The 19,389-nt window shown below is 51.4% G+C and overlaps 1 protein-coding gene across 5 annotated transcripts in view; it reads left to right on the top strand.

The window, feature by feature from the left end:
• Positions 1-6,237: 6,237 nt before the first annotated feature.
• STK10 (serine/threonine kinase 10) overlaps positions 6,238-19,389 on the top strand; it is a 133,928-nt gene continuing 120,776 nt past the window's right edge. For 2 of the 5 annotated variants that reach the window (XM_047787303.1, XM_047787394.1), the window contains exon 1: positions 6,238-6,660. In XM_047787303.1, coding sequence (XP_047643259.1) covers positions 6,505-6,660 — 156 coding nt within the window. In that variant the 5' untranslated portion in view covers positions 6,238-6,504. The remainder of the gene's footprint in view (positions 6,661-19,389) is intronic. The other 3 variants (XM_047787139.1, XM_047787486.1, XM_047787213.1) reach the window with 3 other exon arrangements.

The following is a 19,389-nucleotide window of genomic DNA, read 5'->3' as shown; positions in this document are numbered from 1 at the left end:
TACAAATGATTACCAAAAGGCCCTCCCAAAAGAAATTCCAAGGGATCAAATTACGGTAGTTAGCGAATGATCACAGAGAGAAAATCCAAGATGTAAGACGGAATAAAGAACAACAAAGTAGTAAAAATAGGTGGGTCAGTCTAAGTAACCCATCATGGGGGAGTTCCCGTTGTGGCTCAGCAAGTTAAGAACCCTACACAGTGTCCATGAAGATCTGGGTTCGATAACGGGCCGCGCTCAGTAGGTTAAGGATCCACGTTGCCGCAAGCTGCAGTGTAGGTCACACATGTGGCTCAGATCCCGTGTTGCTGTGGCTGTACTGTGGCCGGGCAGCTGTAGCTCCGACTCGACCCCTATTCTGGGAACTTCCGTATGCCTCAGATATGGCCCTAAAAAGAAGAAAAAAAAACAAAACAGAAAGAAAGGGGAGGATCTTTCCTTGCCCTAGGGATGAGACCCAGGGATTTTTTTCTGGGCCTTGTGAGTGAGGAGTTCCCCTCTCCCAGCAGCAGAAAGCTATTGCTTTGAAGAATTCTGCCTTTGCTGATTCTGAGGAAGAGATGAGACCTTCGCCTCATCTCCTGGTAGCCACCAGCCACCTCCTTTACTCCTGCACGGGCAAGGACTGGCACTCTCCAGCCTGCTGCCCTGCCCCTAATTGTTCTCACAAGCACCCTCTGGAGACCCCCGGGGGAAGAAGCTTGCCACCGTGTGTGATCACCTCTTGTGTCTGGGCACTCCAGCTATTCCACAGTGGCATGGTGGCCCAAGCTTTGCCTCTGATGATTTGTTACAATGGTAGCTGCTTTCTTCAGCCTTGTGTGGTGGCTGCTATTTTCAGCCATGTGCTGCCAGAGGTCCAGCAGCTGGTGTTCCCTCTCTCTTCGCAAGGGGTTGTTCTTTCTTAGAATTCAGATTCCTTGGTGGCCTCGTGACTTCGGTTCTCTGATATGCTCAAGAAAAGTTAGAATGTTATAGATTATCTCTAAAATTCGATCTGGATAGATGTGACATTCTTTGTGGCTTTCTCTACAGTGCGTAAGCCACTTTTGTTGTGTTAAGCTACCAAGATGTTGAAGGTCTTATTGCAGAGTTAGCCTATTCCAACGGATACAGTGGTTTTTATCTGCATTTCCCTGATGACTAATGATGCTGAGCGTGTATAGATGTGCATATTTGCCATCTGTACATTCTCTATTCTGTTTCAAGACAGAGGCACAGATATTGATGCAAGGATAGATATTTCCTTTCTTAGACGTAGAAAGTGTATTTGAAGACCACAATCTGGGATCTACTTAGCTTTTTAATATGTGAGCCCATTGGCTTTCTGTTTGATTTCATGGCCTCCCTAGACTTTGGTCTTTTTTTTTTTTTTTTGGTCTTTTGTCTTTTTAGGGCCGCGCCTATGGCATATAGGCTGGGGGTCTAATCGGAGCTACAGCTGTTGGCCTACACCACAGCCACAGCAATGCTGGATCCAAGCCGTGTGTCTGCCACCTATATCACAGCTCACGGCAATGCTGGATCCTTAACCCGCTGAGTGAGGCCAGGAATCGAACCTGCAACGTCATGGTGTCTGGTCAGATTCGTTTCTGCTGCGCTGTGACAGGAACTTCCTCTTTCCCTAGACTTTGGAGTTTAGGATTTGGCAAATATCTTGAGGGCAAAAGCCTAGAATAAGATACCACTGTGTATTCATTAGAATGGCTAGAGTTTTAAAAACTGATGATATTAATGTGATTGAAGCAACAACTAATTTTATTGAATGTAAACTAAACCTCAATAGAGTTGACTTTTTAAAAATGTTTAAAAAGGAGTTCCCTGGTGTCTTGGCAGTTAAGGATCAGGCATTGTCACTGCTGTGGCTCTGGTTACAGCTGTGGCTTGTGTTTCCTTTCTAGTCCAGAAACTTCTGCGTGCTGCAGACATGGCCAAAAAAAAAAAAAAAAAAAAGAAGCAAGTAAACATAGCAATTATACGAACAGATGCAGAGATTCTGGTGTCAGACTACTTAGGTTCAAATCCCAACTCTGCTGCTTATTAGCTGTGTGACCTTGGGAAAATAACCTAGCCTCTCTCTTGAGACATAAAATATTTACTTTCCGGGGATGCAAGAATTTTTTTTTTTTTTTTCGGCTGCACCCACAGCATATGGAACTTTCTGGGCCAGGGATTGAATCTGAGCCACAGCAGCAGCAACACAGGATCCTTAACCCATTGTGCCCAGCAGGAACTCTGAGAATATTTCAATCAAAGAAATTTACCATGTTCACAGGCTAGATGAGAAGACTCATTGATTAATTATCTGATTCACTTATCATGTGATAAATGCAGAGGAAATATTTGATAAAGTTCTAGAGCCATGAGAAAAAGTTATTCTCAAATTAGGAAGAGCAGGAAACTTTGTTTGAAGCTCATTTGCTACAATCTTTGGTAAATATACTTAAAGGAGATACTTTAAGCCCTTTCCATTAAATACTGGACCAAGACAAGAACTTGCATTTTTACTGTTACTGTTTTAATGTAAAGCTCAAGATTCTAGCAAATGCTCCTGGAAAGGAGAAGAAATAAGAAAGGTTAAGTGGTGTTGTTGCCGAAGCTGTGACACCTCCGGACTGAGGGGTGTTCTCCTGGCCGTCTTGCAGGGCAGGTTAGAAGTCCGGCTCTAGGAAGCACCCTGGCCAAGGACAAATGGGTTTAAAGAAAAATTCCCCAATGTCCTTGACGCTCAGAGAGGCTGAGTCGGAAGTGTGTTGCAGCCTTGACGCCTGGAATTCGCTAGTGGGATTAAACCCCAGTTGGCCCAGCGGTTAAGGATGACAAGGTACACCGTTTCCTGGCTTCAAACCTCTCCTGTCTTGATTCCCCACTCCCTCCAGGCATCACAGCCCAGATAAAGTGTTTACATTCAGATCCTTATTTCTGGGGAAATCCAATCTAAGAAGCTGGTCAAATGCGTTCTCTGTGACTATTGAGACTATTCGATTTTCTTCTTTGCTTTGTCAATGAAGCATCTTTTTTTTTTTTTTTTTTTTTTTTTAACAGTCGCACCTGGGGCTTATGGGGCATATGGAAGTTCTCTGGCTAGAAGTCAGACTGGAGCTACAGCTGCTGGCCTCCACCACAGCCACAGCAACCTGATCTGAACCATGCCTGTGACCTCTTCCACAGCTTGCAGCAACACCGGATCCTCAACCCACTGACCAAGGCCAGGGATCAAACCTGCATGCTCACAGAGACAACATCGGGTCCTTAACCCATGGAGCCACGATGGGAACTCCCAGTGTCTTACTTTAATAGCTTTTAGTCCTGGGTAGAACCATTCTTTTATTCCGGGATAAACTTCTCTTGGTCATGATATTTTTATTCAACTTTGTTTTCATCTTACCAGTATTTTCCCCCCATCTATTTCCTATGCGAAATATCTTCAATTTTCTTTTATTATCCCTACCTAGGTGTAGCAAAACTCATAAAAATGAGTATATTTCCCTTTTTTCTATCTTCCTAAAGAATTTATACAGGGTGTTCCCATTGTGGCTCAGTGGTAATAAACCTGACTAGTATCCATGAGAATGCAGGTTCAATTCCTGGCCTTGCTCGGTGGGTTAAGGATCTGGCATTGCTGTGAGCTGTGGTGCAGGTCGAAGATTTGGCTCAGATCTAGCGTTGCTGTGGCTGTGGTGTAGGCCGGGTGTGGCCCTAAAAAGCAAAAAAAAAAAAAAGAATTTATGCAAAGGGAGAAATTATTTGTAAACCCACATAACATGATGTCCATTCAGTGGGGGCACACTTCAGATTTTTGATTTATTTCTTTATCAGTTATTAGCTTATTTGGGCTTTTTTTTCTTATTGACATTATGTATCTTTTACATATCATTTATCATGTGTATGTTTATATATCATTTGTTTATAAAATGTATATTTTCTTTTACATGATTACCCTTTTGATATAGATTAAAATGTACTCACATAAAAATGTTTAAAATATCATGTTATGATTTCAAAATCTCTATGGGACTGAATATTATGCCCTCCTTTTCATTTTCACTGTCTTGGTGAATATTTTTTCTTTCTGCAACTTTCTTTTTTCTTTCTTTGACCAGCCTTGTCTATTGCAGAGATAGAGCTGTGGTTTTGTTGCATCCCTCTGTTTGATTTCTTACAACTTTACTTAGGAATAGTTTGCATATCATAAAATTCATCCATTTCAAGTGTACAATTCAGTGATTTTTTAGTCAATTTGCCAGGTTATCACATCCTCACCATAATCCAGTTTTAGAACATTTTCATCGCCCCAATAAGACTCCTCATGTCCATTTCAACCCAGCCCTAGGCAACTCTTAATCTATTTTCAGTCCCTATGGAGGTGCCTTTTTTAGGCATTTCATATAAATGGAATCATAGGACGTGTGGTCTTTTGTGTCTGGCTTCTTTCCCTTATAACATTTTTGAGTGACGCTCTCCATTTCTGATTCTCTTTTCATTTTTTCTGGTGCTGTTGTAGAGCCAGTCTCACAGAGTCCTGTGTGGCTGTGCCCAGCCTGAGGATGAACTCGCCGGGGACTTCTAGTCCTTCCTGACTGCCCTGTGCTAAATGCCTCCACTTCCCAGTGGGAAAGGCTCCCAGTGGTCCCCCTTCCCTTGTCAGAGCGTTGGTCAAATAGACTGAAACTAATGAAAAGCCTGCCTTCCAGCTTGTTGTGGGAGGTTTAGATGTGGGCTTAGTCAATGAGGGCTCAGTCTTGGGCTGTGTTTTCTTTTTTTAGTGAGAAAGACCCTCTACAATTGCAACCACTCATTGAGTTGTGGGGACATTTCAAAATGCTTGGCAACTTTTGCTCAGGGTACCCTTCTTACAGACCACCACCAGCACCCCAGCCTTCTGTGGTTGGCTTTCTACATTTGGAACTGTAATTGGTGTTTGCATATTGCTCAGGGAGGGCTGAAAATATCTCCACACTGATGGTTCTCTACAGGGATGGGGACAATTGGGGTACGACTTTCACTCAGATTCCAGTTCCTTATGAGGGAGAGTTACCATAAGAAGATTTACAGGCTGCCCAACCCTCCGGACTTGCTACTTGGAAACTACTTAGCAGATTTAGATAAAAGTATAACTGTCCTAGGGAGTTCCCTTTGTGGCTTAGCAGAAACGAAACTGATAGTAACCCCGAAGAGGCGGGTTCAATCCTTGGTCTCACTCCATGGGTTAAGGATCCAGTGTTTAGGCGAGCTGCTGTGGTGTAGGTCGCAGAGGAGGCTCGGATCTGGCGTGGCTGTGGCGTAGACCGGCCACTGTAGCTCTGATGAGACCCCTAGCCTGGGAACATCCGTATGCCACACCTGCGGCCCCTAAATACATACATACATATGTACATACATACATACATAAAAGTATAACTGTCCTAGAGACAATAGTGGCAGGTGAAAACGACCAGGATCGAAGATGATGGTGGTCAAAAGATTTCGGTTCTACGTACGGGGAGCTTACTTAGAAAAACTGGGAAATTAAGAAACGTTTTACTTAATATGCAAATATATCTGAAGATCCCTTATGAAGCATGTGATAAACTCTCAAGGAGCTCTTCTCCTAGCCCAGCAACCCTGGCCGGTGGATAACCATGGGGCAGAGCCCCTGGGAAGCAGGAAACCAGCCTGGGCCTCCAGGGACTCACCCACGGCCGCAAAGGCGCAGCATTTTCCTCGCTAGGAGGCAGCATCGCGCCGAGGAACCGGCACCGGATCCACCAGCAGGATATGTAGCCCTGGGCCGGTGCTCTTCCCGCCTGGCGCCCCCAGCTGAAAAGTGGGCGCGAGCAGAGCAGCCTAGCGGGGTAGTTACCCGGCGGGTTAAATGATTAATGCCAGTTCGCCTTCTTGGTCTTTGGACAACAATCAGTGGGCGCTCGTGACAAGCCAATTCGCTTCCCCTCCTGCTCCCGCAGAAATTTTGGGAGCCACGAGAGGCGGCGGGTCTCCCAGACCCGGAAGGGTCCCCGCTGAAGGGTCTCCTAAACTCCCCAAACCCTGGTCGGTGGCTCGCCAGCTTGCGGCGCGCGGGGGGAACTACAGTTTCCAGAGTGCCCTGCGGCGATGGGCGGAGCCCGGCAGCGCCCGCAGCCAATTAGGGGGTCTCTGGGCGCTGCCGGAGAGCTGCAGGTGGAGCCGGGCAGGAGGGCGGGCGCGGGGCCGGGTACCCGGAACGCGTCCCGGGGCTGGCGGGTTGGGCGGGGGCGCGGCGCGAGCCGGGCAGGCATCGGGAGGCAGCCCGGGGACAGGACCGAGCGGGGGCGGGGACCACAGCCGCCTGCGCGGTTCCGGGAGCTCCCGCGGCGCTGAGCCCTGGGCGCACTTGACCTGTGTCCGGCTGCGGGGAAGGGCGGGTCTGGGGAGAACCCCCAAGCGCTGCGGCGTCTCTCCAGCCCTTCCTCTTCGCGACCGCCGGAGCCACAGCCGGAGCCCAAGCCGGCGCCACCTCGCCCCCCGGCTCGCGTGCCCCTAGCCATGGCTTTCGCCAATTTCCGCCGCATCTTGCGCTTGTCTACCTTCGAAAAGAGAAAGTCCCGCGAATATGAGCACGTCCGCCGGGACTTGGATCCCAACGAGGTGTGGGAGATCGTGGGCGAGTTGGGCGACGGTGCCTTCGGCAAAGTTTACAAGGTGAGGGCGCTGGGGTGTGGGTGGTTCGGGGCTCGCGGAGCGGTTCCGGAAGGAAGGGGCGCTGGCCCTGGTTAGTCTCGCTCACCGCTCGGGAGAGCGCAGAGGGGCTGCTTGGCCCTGAACTCGGGCTCTTGTCCTGGTGACCCTTGTTCTTTGGGGGAGGGGGTGCCCACACTCAGCCCGACTGAGTCTCTGCGCACCCGACTCCCTCTCTGGGCAAGGCTGCTGCCCCGGGGCTAAGTTTCTGAGCACTTCCTGTGAGCCCCGCACGGCTCTCGGCGCCGCAGGGGGAGACAAAGGGGCGCTTATAAGACTTTAGCATCCTCAGATGAGGCATCCGCGGTAAAGCTGGGATACTAGGCATACTTTTTAAGGGACGCCACCCAGAAGCTGTGAGAATGCCGAGGCGATGGGGACGGAGAAACACAGCTGCATCTGAAAGGGTTGTGACCGGTGAAGTTGGGTAGGCACCTGAAGAGAAGCCAGAGATGCGAGATAGGAAATCGGGGTGGGGGGAGGTGTAGAGTTCGAGGTTAGGCTTGGAAATGTGGACTGGGGCCGGCAGAGAGGTAGGTCAGGGCCTCGTGAATCCGGCGCTTGGGGGATCAGATTTGATTCTGTAGATGAGTCACAGCTGGGGAGTCTCCCAGGCTGCAGTCACCTTCCCTTAGGGGAATAAGAAGCGAGAGAGCTTTTGTGGAGGGGTGGGTGGGGGCAGAGCTGATTAATTCTAGACACGTTTGCCGCAGGTCATTGCCTGGTTCCCGGTGCTGTGCAAATTCTGAGTTGCTGAGTCGCGTTAGGGACCCAAACACTTAGGACTTGACTCCACCCTTTCCCTGATTTCCTTTCGCCCAGGAAACCCTATACTGAAAGAGACCCACATGTTAAAGGTGGTGGTACCTCCAGGAGGGCATCTCCTTCCCAAGTTACCATCCCCAAGCTGCAGGAAGGAAGGGCTCCTGTAGTTTGCAGACCACTCTGACCCCAGGAATGTCTTTTTAGGAGGCTGGATCCCAGAGACGGTTTCTCTAGGCGCTCTGGTCAAGACTTGCTCTCTTTGCCTTGACAGTGGTGGAGCCTCGTTACCCAAGTGTAGTCGGGGAAGGAGTAACATGAGCATCACCTGGAAGCTTGGAAGTGCGTTAGAAATGCAGAATCTCAGGCCCTACCCCTGACCTACTAACGTAGGGTCTGCATTTTGACAAGATCCCTAGGCGATTGCTAAACCCTTGAAGTTGGAGAAACACCGCTCTAGAGGCAATTTTGAGGCCACCCAAGGCCCCTCCGGGTGTTAGTTTTGTTACCTTACCACCTCTGAGCCAGCACTTCCTGTTGCAGGGCGGAACCATCACTGGAGCAAAGGTTCTGCGGTTGCAGAGGCCTCTGTGACACTCACAGCCGAGGCTCTTTGCTGCCTTGATTTGCTGCTCTTTGCCTGAGGGATCTGCACCTAATCGAGGGCGGCCAGCACTCCCGCATCTTTTCTCAGAGCTGCTGTCCTCGGCCTCATGGCTCCCCCCTCCCCTTCCCTCCCCCCACTCCTGCCTGTGTCCTTGAACGGAGCCTGCTTTTCCAGGTGTGCTCCGACCACCATGAGTGCAGCCAGACCCTTGGTCAGCTCCAAACATCCTCTCCTCTCTCCAGAATGTTCAGTTGGTGTCTTTCTTTCTTTCTTTTTTTCTTCTTTTTTGGCCCCTCCGTGGCATATGGAGTTCCCAGGCCAGGGATCACATCTGAGCCAGTTTCAGCCTCTGCTGCAGCTGCGGCCATGCCAGATCCTTAACCCACTGGTCGGGGCATCAAAACCAGAGACGCCGCCGATTCTGTTGTGCCCCAGCAGAAACTCCTCAGTTGGTGTTTTTAGTACATGCTGTTGGCTCTCATTGGTGTTTGTTCTGTTAGGGGCTGGCTTTCCATTGCAGTCTCGTCCCTGTCCCCTAATGAATCCTGGCTTCATATGGTGCATTTTCTTTGCAACCTAAATGCAGAACTTTGTTTCGAGGCTGGTAAGATTTCACCATGTCAGTTTCGGTTGTCCTTTCTGTCTGCGTTAGTGGTCACACTCCCCTGTTACTCTGAAAGTTTCCTACAAAGGAGCCCTTCTGGTCCACAAGTTATTTTGTCTCCTCCTGCTTCTCCAGAGCACGTGGACCCTTTGAAGAGTGAGTCTAGCGCTCAGAGTCGAGAGCTGGCTGCACTGCAGCTCCCTCCCCACCACCTCCCAATCCAAGATTTTCACCTAATTATGTTCAGGAAAAGCTAGACCGGGAGAGCTGTGTGATGGCTGATATACCTGAACAATTTATGAGGTTACCTGCCTGGCCTTAGTGTGTGACCCTCTGATCTAGCCCAGCCTCATGTTATGTGTAAGAGTATGGGGACCCAAGGAAAGGAAGGGACTAGAATCCGAGGCTCTGGACTTAGTTACCAGCCAAGGAAAACCGGTCTTGGATCAGAAGTCCCTGTGACCTGTGTCTCCTACCCTGGAGAAGTGGTGCTTACTCAGCCCCTCTCCCCCCCCCTTTTTTTTGCTTTTTAGAGCTGCACCCATGGCATTTGGAGGTTGCCAGGCTAGGGGTCGAATCAGGGCTACAGCTGCCAGCCTACGCCGCAGCCACAGCCGGATCCTTAACCCACTGAGAGAGGCCAGGGATTGAACCTGCATCCTCATGAATCCTAGTCGGGTTCATTACCACTGAGCCACGGAGGGAACTCCTTACTCGGCCCCTTAGAGTTGAAACTGAAGCAGGTGTTACTTTACTAAAGACTCTAGTCCGGGACCGTAACTCCCTCCCATGTCCTTGTTCCCTGGCATGGCCGTCTTGGAAGCGCAAGCCAGGGGTTCCTTCTAGGTTTTATGTCTGGGACCAGAATGTCCCCCTCCCCCCCTTTTTTTTTCTGGCTGCCCTGGGACATATGGAGTTCCCAGGCCAGGAATCAGACCCGAGCCGCAATTGCTACCCACCTGTATTGCAGCTGCAACACCACCAGATCCTTTCGCACTGTGCGGAGCCAGGGATCGAACCTTCTTCCTGGTGCTGCAGAGATGCCCCTGATTCCGTTGCACTGCAATGGGAACTCCCAGAATGTCCATTTTGACATGGCACCTTGGTAACCAGTTGGCTGTGAGCTGGGGAAGGGATGCCAGGACGATCTCCTCTCCCTGTGCTAGAACGAGCAGGTGTTTCTCCTGGCAGCCTAGGTGGCGAAGGCCTTCCTGAGAATTTTCCTGGTCTACGAAGCCATAGAATCGAAATTTATCAGAGGCTTGTCCGGTGAGGACTCCAGTTAGCATTTCCTGATGAGTATCTTGCAGAGGCTCAAAGTCTGAGCATTAGTGTCTCTTTTCCCCTGTTCTTCCTGGTAAGCCACCCGCTCATCTCAGGAGAAAAAGAAGAGCGTGGGATTGATTTTGTGCAAAGTCAAGTTCATTTTCACCTCCTCCCTAAGCGATTTCAGATTGACTTCAAAAGAAAAATTGTTTCATTACTAGATCTGAAGTCAAAGTCACGAGCTATGTAGTTTCAAAATTCTTGTCCTTAAGAATAATCTTTATTCAGAAGACAAGGCAGAAGGGGGAGTGTTTGCTGTCATGTGGCGTGGAAAAAAACCGCCTTTAGCTGTGGGTGAAACCAGGTGCTTGGGCGCTGAACACAGGGAGTGTGTGGTTAAGGAGAGTTGGGTTAAGGGAGTTCCCGTCGTGGTGCAACGGAAATGAATCCGACTAGGAACCCTGAGGTCGTGGGTTCGATCCCTGGCCTCGCTCAGTGGGTTAAGGATTCGGTGTTGATGTGAGCTGTGGTGTAGGTTGAAGACGAGGCTCGAATCTGGCGTGGCTATGGTGAAGGCCAGCAGCCACAGCTCCCATTAGACCCCTAGCCTGGGAACCTCCATATGCCGCGAGTGTGGCCTTAAAAGGACAAAAGCCAAAAAAAAAAAAAAAAAAGAGTTGGGTTAACAGGCCGAGATGATTTTTCTGCTTCTTAAAAATCGCTTTAGTTTTGATCTTACGTTGTCTAAGCTTCTAAAAGTTTTCTGATTTGGGGAAACTAGGAATAGAGTACAACATTTTTGTTAATTAAAAAGAAAAGTAGCAGAGTTCCTGCCGTGGTGCAAAGGGATCACGATATCTCTCTAGTAGTAGGAACTCTGGATTAAATCTCCCGGCCCATCTCAGTGGGTTAAGGATCCGACGTTGCCCTAGCTGTGGTATAGGCTCAGATTTGATCCCTGGTGTGGGAATTCCATATGCTGCGAGGCAGCCAAAAAAGAAAAAAAAAGCAAAAAGAAACATCTCACTCTAAGTCTCATCAATTGCTGTTGACATTTTGATGTATTTCCTTCTAGGCTTTATTGATTTGGGGATGGGGGTAGGCTTGGAAGCTCCCAGGCCAAGGATGGAACCCACGCTACAGCAGTAACCTGAGCCACAGCAGTGAGAGTGCCGGATCCTTAACCTACCGATCCACTGGGGAACTCCTGGACTTTATTGATTTTTGTGGAGAAAAAAAATTTTTTTAATGCAGGGTTATAATCATACACACCTATAGTGTCTTATGCCTTCTGTCTTTCCTAAAGCATCTTCTGTGTTATTCTAGATGCTTCACACTTACCTTCTGGGATGGCTCAGTGCTCCCATGATCTTAATCTTATTGCATATTTAAGTAATCCCCCCACCCGGCACTTTTTTTTTTTTTTTTTTTACTATTAACAAGTTAAAATTGATTAAATGCTTATCATGTGCCAAGCACTGTGCAGGGCCCTTTATGTAATATACTCAGTTCTGCTATAACGCAAATATGCCTTCCTCAGTATCCCTGAACTGGGTAAAATCAGGCAATAAAAATCAGTGACCTTATGAGAAAAATGGGGCTAAGTGGCGCAACACTCAAAAACCTCTTTAGGAGCACTTTAGGAGAAAAAAAAAAAAGGAAACTAAAAAACAGCTAGCACATTTTTACACAAGTTTTGCAGATAAGAAATACAAAATTATTGCAAATAAATATGGCACTCTACCAGGCAAGAAGCCTGCAGGATGCTTGTGGCTGTGGGTGGGAAGAGTTGCATGCAGCTCGTGAGGGGGTGGAAGGAGGGTTATCTGAAATCAGTTGGCCAGTTGGACCTCCCCCGCCACGGGCTGGGTGTGGCTCGGAGATTGCTGACGCAGTTTGAGGTGTGCGTCTGAGCCCTGTGTGTTCCTTTGCTGCTTGCTCATCTGGGTACGGTTTTCTGCGTTCACCTAGTGTTTCAGGCAGACAAAACAGCACATGAGCAAATGTGAGTTTAGCGTTTTGATAAAATTGTTCATCAATGGTATTGGCACAAAGTTAGCATTTAAAAAGTAAGCCTGTTGTGGCTCAGCGTTACAAACCTGACTAGTATCCATGAGGACGCGGGTTTGATCCCTGGCCTCACTCAGTGGGTTAAGGATCCGGGGCGTTGCCATGAGCTGTGGTGTAGGTCGCAGACATGACTTGGATCCTGTGTTGCTGTGGCTGTGGTGTAGGCCGGCAGCTGCAGCTCTGATTCAACCGATAGCCTGGGAACCTCCGTGTGCCATGGGTCAAGCTCCCCACCCCCCCCAAAGTAAAAGCCTTATCGAAAAGCTGGGTATTGCTGAACAGCTTTACTTATAAAGTTCTTTTTACGTTTTAAATCTCTGTCTTTTTTTTTTTTTTTTGACTGCCTCAGGGCATGTGGAGTTTCCGGGCTAGGGGGGTCCACAGGGCCAGAGGAGCCAGGGATTAGATCTGAGCCTCAGTTGTGACAGCAATGCCAGATCCTTTAACCCACTGTGCGGGGCAGGGATCGAACCTACCCTGGTACGTCTAGACACGCAGATCCTGTTGTGTTCCAGTAGGAGGGAACTCCTTAAATCATATTTCAGGCTAGACTTCCAGAGGGATTGAAGGAGCGATGCCTCTTAGAGGGTGATTTTTAAAGAAAGTGGGAGAAAGGCCGATCCTCTGGGATCCAGCCAGAGCCCAGGGTCTTGGCAGCAGCTGCTGTCGGGTGGGGACCTCAGGTGCCCTCCAGCTCAGAGAGCCATTGTTAACCCACATCCTTGAAGTGCCACATCCTGCCCTGCTGCCCGGTTCAGACACAGCAGGGGTTCTGCGAGGGGGGAGCCAGCTGTCAGCCTCCTGCCCTCGCCGGCCAGGCCAACTCCTTCCACCTCGTCTCTGCCCCAGAGTTTTAAAGCCGGTTTCCGCTTCCTCTGGGGGCCGCCGCTGCCAAGGTCTCCCGCGTCCCCCGTCCCGTCCCGTGCGCCTCCCCACCCCCCTCCGGAAAGAGCTCTGCCCCCAGGCAGCAACCTTATTTCCGCTCAGCCTAGTGTTTTTCAACTTAAGTCCATGCTATTGTGAGAAGGTCCTGGCTCCGGTTCTATGTGGCCCGAGCTTCCTGGGGATGTCGCCTGCCCAGGGGGCTCCTCTGGGGGCTGGAGCAGCTGATTTAGCCCTGGCTGCCCTGAGACATGTTCTCGCTGGCTCCGGAGCAGGCTGGGGTGAAGGGAGCTAAGAGCACCCCCAGGCCTCCCCTCTCCCCGTGGTCCCCTGACCTCCTGAGTTACCCGGACTGGGGGAAGTTGCCAGGGGCTGTCACCCTGCAGCCCCCTGAAAACGGCCCCGGATGCTCACTCCCAGGCCCACCGGCTGCTGAGGGCAGTGGAGCAAGGTGGTAAAGGAAGCATTTGGGGCTCAGCGGGATCTGGCTTGCAGTCCCAAACAAAGTGGCCCCCCACTTCTGAGCCTCAGGCTCTTGTCTGTGAAATGGAGGTGAAGGTTTGGAGGACAGTGCAGGGTGGAGCTGGGCTAGGGAGGGGACTGTGTATCGGACCTTCTCCAAACAGGAAGTGGGCAGGAGGGAAGAGAGGTCATTATTGTTGATGCTCTTGGTACCAAACGGAGAAGGTCCCGGCTGGTTACTGCAGCTGACCTGGGGACGAGCAGGAAAACGTCAGTGTCATGCCAGGCTCTCCACTGTTGACCTTTGAGGCCGTTCATTCATTTTTTTTTTTTTAATCTTTTTGTCTTTTTAGGGCCACACCCATGGCATATAGAGGTTTTCAGGCTAGGGGTCTAATCGGACCTACAGCTGCCAGCCTACACCAGAGCCACAGCAACACGGGATCCAAGCTGTATCTGCGACCTACACCACAGCTCATGGCAATGCCAGATCCTTAAGCCACTGAGCAAGGCCAGGGATTGAACTCACAACCTCAGGGTTCCTAGTCGGATTTGTTTCCGCTGTGCCATGACGGGAACTCCGCCCGGGGCCATTCATTCTTTATTGTGGGGGCTGCCCTATGTATTACAGGATGTTAGCAGCATCTCTGGCCTCTACCCACAGAGGTACCACCACTGCCAGCCCCTCCCCCTCCAGCCCCTAGTTGGGACAGCCAAAAATGTCTTCTGACAAGGCCGTATGTCCCCTGGGGGCCAGAATCGCTCCCGTGGAGCACTGCTGCCTCTTACACACAAATGTGCCTCCATTCACTTCAGCAAACAGGTCTCTTCACCTGTGTGTGTCACGTCCCTGGGTGTGTGATGAATGATGCGGGCCTCGCAGCCAGGCAGACCAGTTTGAATCTTGGATGCCCTACTTTGCTGCTCTGTGAAGTCAGGCGAATGGCTTGTCTCAGCCTCAGTTTCCCCATGTGTCTGGTGGGGCTGAGACCAGGACTCATCCCACAGAGCAGCTGGGAGAATTAGACCAGAAGCTCATCTGGAGGGCGGAGCAGGTGGCCCGTCTTAGGTGCCCAGGTTGGGCCAGTGGCCTGCCTCCCCTGCTGCTCTCAGGGCCTTGTAGGGAGCGGGAGAGGAAGCTCTGCTGAGGGTGAGAGAGTTGTAGCAGGACAAGGATGGGGCTAGCGGTGAGAGGGGCTGGTTTCCACTGGACAGGGCCGGGGCAGGGGTGGGGGATACTCAACTATAGAGAATGAAGCCTGAGCCAGAGAGAGGCCCAATGGTGAGGCCTGAGGCTGTCCACTGGGACCAGATTATGGAATAGTAAGTGGGGGCTAACTCAAGAGAGCCTTGAGTGCCGAGTTGAGGAATTTGTTTGTTTGTTTTTTTGTTTATTTTTACAGCTACAGCAGTAGGATATGAAGTTCCCAGGCTAGGGGTTGAATTGAAGCTACAGCCTATGCCACAGCTATAGCCACAGCAATGTGGGATCCGAGCCACATCCGTGACCTATGCCACAGCTCACGGCAGCTCCAGAGCCTTAACCCACTGAGCAGGGCCAGGGATTGAACCTGCATCCTCATGGATACTAGTTGGGTTCTTTACCAGCCGAGCCACAGTAGGAACTCCCCAACCTGGGGAATTTATATGTGACGATTTTGAGTTCAGTTACCATCCTGCCTACCCCAGGGCCTGAACTCATGTGGTGTGAGAGAAGAGTGATCTTTGGCTGGTCACCGGATGGGGGTAGTTTGCCCACACAAGTGGGGGATGCCAGAGCCAGGTGTCCTGGCTGCTCAAGGCCAAGGCAGCCATTGATGAGTGAAGGCTGGGACAGAGCGGCCCTGTGGCTGGAGCTGGTAGGGGTGGGAGGGAAGGCCAGAGTCGTGGTTGGAGCCCAAGACAGAGCCCAGGGAGGGGAACGGACTGATGGAAGGCGACCAGCCCGAGAAGGAGATGTCATACGTGGGTGGGAGGCACAGAGGATTCTAGAGAGCTAGGCCTGGACTCTGCAAGGAAAGAGAGCAGAGAGAGTGAGGTGGGAAGGAAAGTTCACACTTTCCAGGGGCTGGAGATGGATCGAGAATATCGGGGTGTTCCTGGAGTTAAACCCTGGCCTTTCTGGGAGTTCCCATAGTGGCTCAGCGGGTTAAGAACCCACCATAGGAGTTTCCGTTATAGCTCAGTGGTTAACGAATCCGACTAGGAACCATGAGGTTGTGGGTTCGATCCCTGGCCTGGCTCAGTGGGTTAAGGATCTGGCATTGCCGTGAGCAGTGGTGTAGGTCGCAGATGTGGCTCGGATCTGGCGTTGCTGTGGCTGTGGTGTAGACCAGCAGCTGTAGCTCCGATTAGACCCCTGGTCTGGGAACCTCCATTTGCCGTGGGTGTGGCTCTAGAAAAGGGGAAAAAGACAAAAAGACAAAAAAAAAAAAAAGAACCCAACATAGTGTCCATGAGGATGCAGGATCCCTGGCTCCATCCATGGGTTAAGGATCCCACGTTGCTCGTTGCTGTGAGCTGCAGCGTAGGGCACAGATGTGGCTCGGATCTGGCGTTGCTATGGCTTGGCATAGGCCGGCAGGTGCAGCTCCAATCTGACCCCTAGCCTGGAAATTTCCATATGCCGTGGGTGCGGCCCTAAAAAAGAAAAGGAACAAAAAAAGACACCCTGGCCCTCCCTCTTGTAGGTTGTATGAGCCTGAGAAAGGTACTTACCTGGCCCTTGGTTTCTTTAGAGGCAGAATGGCGATAGGAATGGTGCTGCTCCATAGGCTTGTTGGAGTGCGAAATAACCCACATCAACCACCTGGTCCAGGACGACGGCAAAGCTGACATAGGTGTTAGCCATTAGCATGATCGCTTGAACATGTCCTGTGCGCCAGGCACCGTGGGTTCCGAGGTAATGAGTGGGGAGCTGCTCTCTTCTTATCTGTCCATCGTTTGGTCTTCTACTGGCCCCTTGCAAGGCAGGGGTTAATATCCTCACCTGATGAAGCAGAGGCTCAGAGAGGGACAGTGACTTGCTCAGCATGACACAGCTCTTCTGTGGCCTGGTTGGGACTAAACCCCGATTAGTCTGGCCAGGAGCCTGTGCCTTTTCTGCTGTACTGTATGGAGAGGAAGACCCAGGGCCCAGGGTCCCTTCAGTGTGGTGTCTCTTGTGGCCTTGGCCTTTACGAGCCCAGGAATGTGACCCTTCTTGGGGCTTCACCTCAGCCTCAGCTGGATCTGAGCCCCGCGATGGCAGTGGTGGCCTCGAACGTGGAGGAAGTGATGACAGTGGTGACTGGCAGGGCTAGCAAAGGAAGTAGCAGGGGGAAGGGTGGGGAAACTGGGTGCTCCTGGGCCCTGGTAGGTGTGGGGCTGCTGGTGCCGCAGCATCCTGAGGCGCTGAGCACTCCTGTGGGCTGAGGGCTCTGGGCCGGGAGGGATATATGCCAAAGAGCTTCCTCCTTCCACCCCTGTCCCGCCCTCCTGGCGCTTGCTCGTCCTTCTCTTCCCCTTTCTCTCTGCTTTCCCCTTTGCAACACTTTTTCTCTTCCTTCTCCTGGAGCGTATTTCTCCTCCCCCCACCCCAACAGGCGGTACCAGAACCAGAATTCAGGCCCTGTGACTCAAGAGCGGGGAGGGGGTGGGGCCCGGCCTGAACCACTAAGCTGTTGACTAAGAGTTAACATTATCAGCCTCCAAGTCTAAGGAGGCCGAGGGGCCACTGAAAGGAGTTGAAGGAAGCACCGCCTTTTCTGCCCCAGGACCTTTGCACTTGCTGTTGCCTGTCCCTGTCACTCTCTTCCCATGACGGCCTAGCTGGCTCCTTCTCATCTGCTGACACAGTGACAGCTCCCTGCTGATTTCCTTCAGAGCTCCTGTCACAACCTGGGATTTTCTTGTGCGTCTCCTTGTTCATTTCCTTTCCTCTCTGGAGGATGTAAGGTCCTGGAGAGCAGGGAGCAATGCATCTTCTGTGGATCACAAGTATGCGGTAGATACCCGGGTAATATCTGCTGAATGAATGAATGATGAATAGTAAATGCCAGACCCAGGTCCCCGCCTCTGTCTCTAGGGAGGCCAGCGTGGTGGGAGGCGCAGACACTGAGTTCAGTTCTAAGCTCTCTCCTAGCTTCGCTGCCTGCTCGCTGCATGACCTTGGAAAAGTCACCTCCCCTCTCTGAGGCTTAGTATCTAGAGGTACCAAATAAGAATCACAATAGGGAGTTTCTGTGTGGCTCAACAAGTTGAGGATCTGATTGTCATTGTTGTAGCTCAGCTCACTGCTGTAGCGCAGGTTCACTCCCTGACCCAGGAACTTCCCCATGCTGTGCATGTGCCCCCCCACCTCCAAAGGATCAAAATAGTGCTTCCCTCTTTTGTGAAGATTGAGACAGGTGGCCAGCATGGAGGAAGGGGAAGCAAATGCACTGGTTTTATCATTGTGATGATGATTTTTCTGTGCCTGGGCTAGATTGTCCAGCTTCCTGAGGATCGAGAGGGGCAGGCTCCCTCGAGGCCCCTGCTCCATCCCCTTGCTTGTTACCCTGGAGGCTGCTCCTGGGTAGACGCTGGTGTGTGGAGCCTGAGGGTTCCGCCTAAAGCTTTACTGCTGCGTTATGAGAATGAACACGAGTCAGTGACAATAAAGAAGCCTCCGTTCAGGAGTTCCCATCGTGGCTCAGTGGAAACGCATCTGAGTAGCATCCAAGAGGATGCAGGTTCAATCCCTGGCCTTGCTCAGTGGGTTAAGGATCTGGCGTTGCTGTGGCTGTGGTGTAGGCCAATGGTAACAGCTCTGATTCGACCCCTAGCCTGGGAACCGCCATATGCCAAGGGTAAGACACTAAAAAGACCAAAAAAAAAAAGCCTCTGTCCAGCGAGCTCCGAGCCCGCCCTGTATGTCCAGGGTAACCCAGGCCTCCCTGGGTGGCCAGAAGAGCAGCATTCACGGCCTGGAGGGAGAAGCCAGCACTGCTGCCTCCCTCCCCTTTGCCCTCCTTCCTGGAAAGCTCCAGCCTGTCTTGCCTGGCAGCCCAGGCCCCGTTCTTGGCCCTCGGAGGTGGTTGCCACAAAGCTGGCTTTGTCACCCTGGGGAATGACCCTGTCAGAGCTGGCATGCCTCTCTGGCTTTGAGATTCTTTCTACCTTTGATTTGCATCTTGGTGGGCTCTGGTGCCAGGCTGGGGAGGCCTAGCTCTTTCTCAAGCCTCCTTTTCCCTCGAGTGCCCTCAACACCCCCACCCCCGCTTTGAGATGACAGGTGTCATCGCTGGGGCCGAGGAGGGGTGACTGGATGCCTTCATTCACGAAGGAGCTGGAGCCCTAGGCCCCAGTGCCAGCCTCTGTTCCCCATCTCCCGAGCCTCTGATCTGTCGGCAGGACTTCCTGCCAGGCCAGCAAGGTACAGGAGACCCCGAATCACCCCACTTCTCCCCCAAGCGCCCTCCTGGGGGGCTCCAGACTTGGTGACCCTCTTCATCCCACAAGAACCAGCAAAGCCATTGTCTTTGCTGAGTGATCTTGGGCAAGTCATGTCACCCTCTGAGCCTCCATTTCCTTTTCTGAAAAATGGGGCTAAAACCGTGCCTCTCGCAAGCAGGACCAAAGGGTCTTTACACCTGCAGTCTTATGAGGCCAGCTTCCCAGGGCACATAAGCGGGACACAGCGGAACCGACCTGGGCTTGCTCTCCCATCTCCGTGCTCTCTAGGGTACCCATCTGTGTGACCCGAGACATGGCCTGGCCCTGCCACTTGGATACCTGTCTGGCAAAGTGTAAATCAGGTATCAGGCTTTTGGACACAGCATGCTGTGACCAGGCTAGAGAGCCTGGGGACAGGGATTGCTTAGATCCATGGTGGACCCATCATTCCGTCTGCGGTGGGTGGAGGGGGTGCCGTGGAAGAGTGTTTTGTGATCAGGACTGTTGGTGCCATGTTGCTGAGTAAAAAGGAAAATGACAAGTCAGTGTACAGTTGGTTCCCATTTTTATAAGGTCTGCAAGGAGGGAGAGAGAGAGAGAGACAAGCATAAGAGAACAATTTTGG

The sequence above is a fragment of the Phacochoerus africanus genome, chromosome 1 (assembly GCF_016906955.1).
Source record: "Phacochoerus africanus isolate WHEZ1 chromosome 1, ROS_Pafr_v1, whole genome shotgun sequence".
NCBI classification, from domain to species: domain Eukaryota; kingdom Metazoa; phylum Chordata; class Mammalia; order Artiodactyla; family Suidae; genus Phacochoerus; species Phacochoerus africanus.
This window is presented reverse-complemented; position numbering and strand designations above follow the sequence as displayed.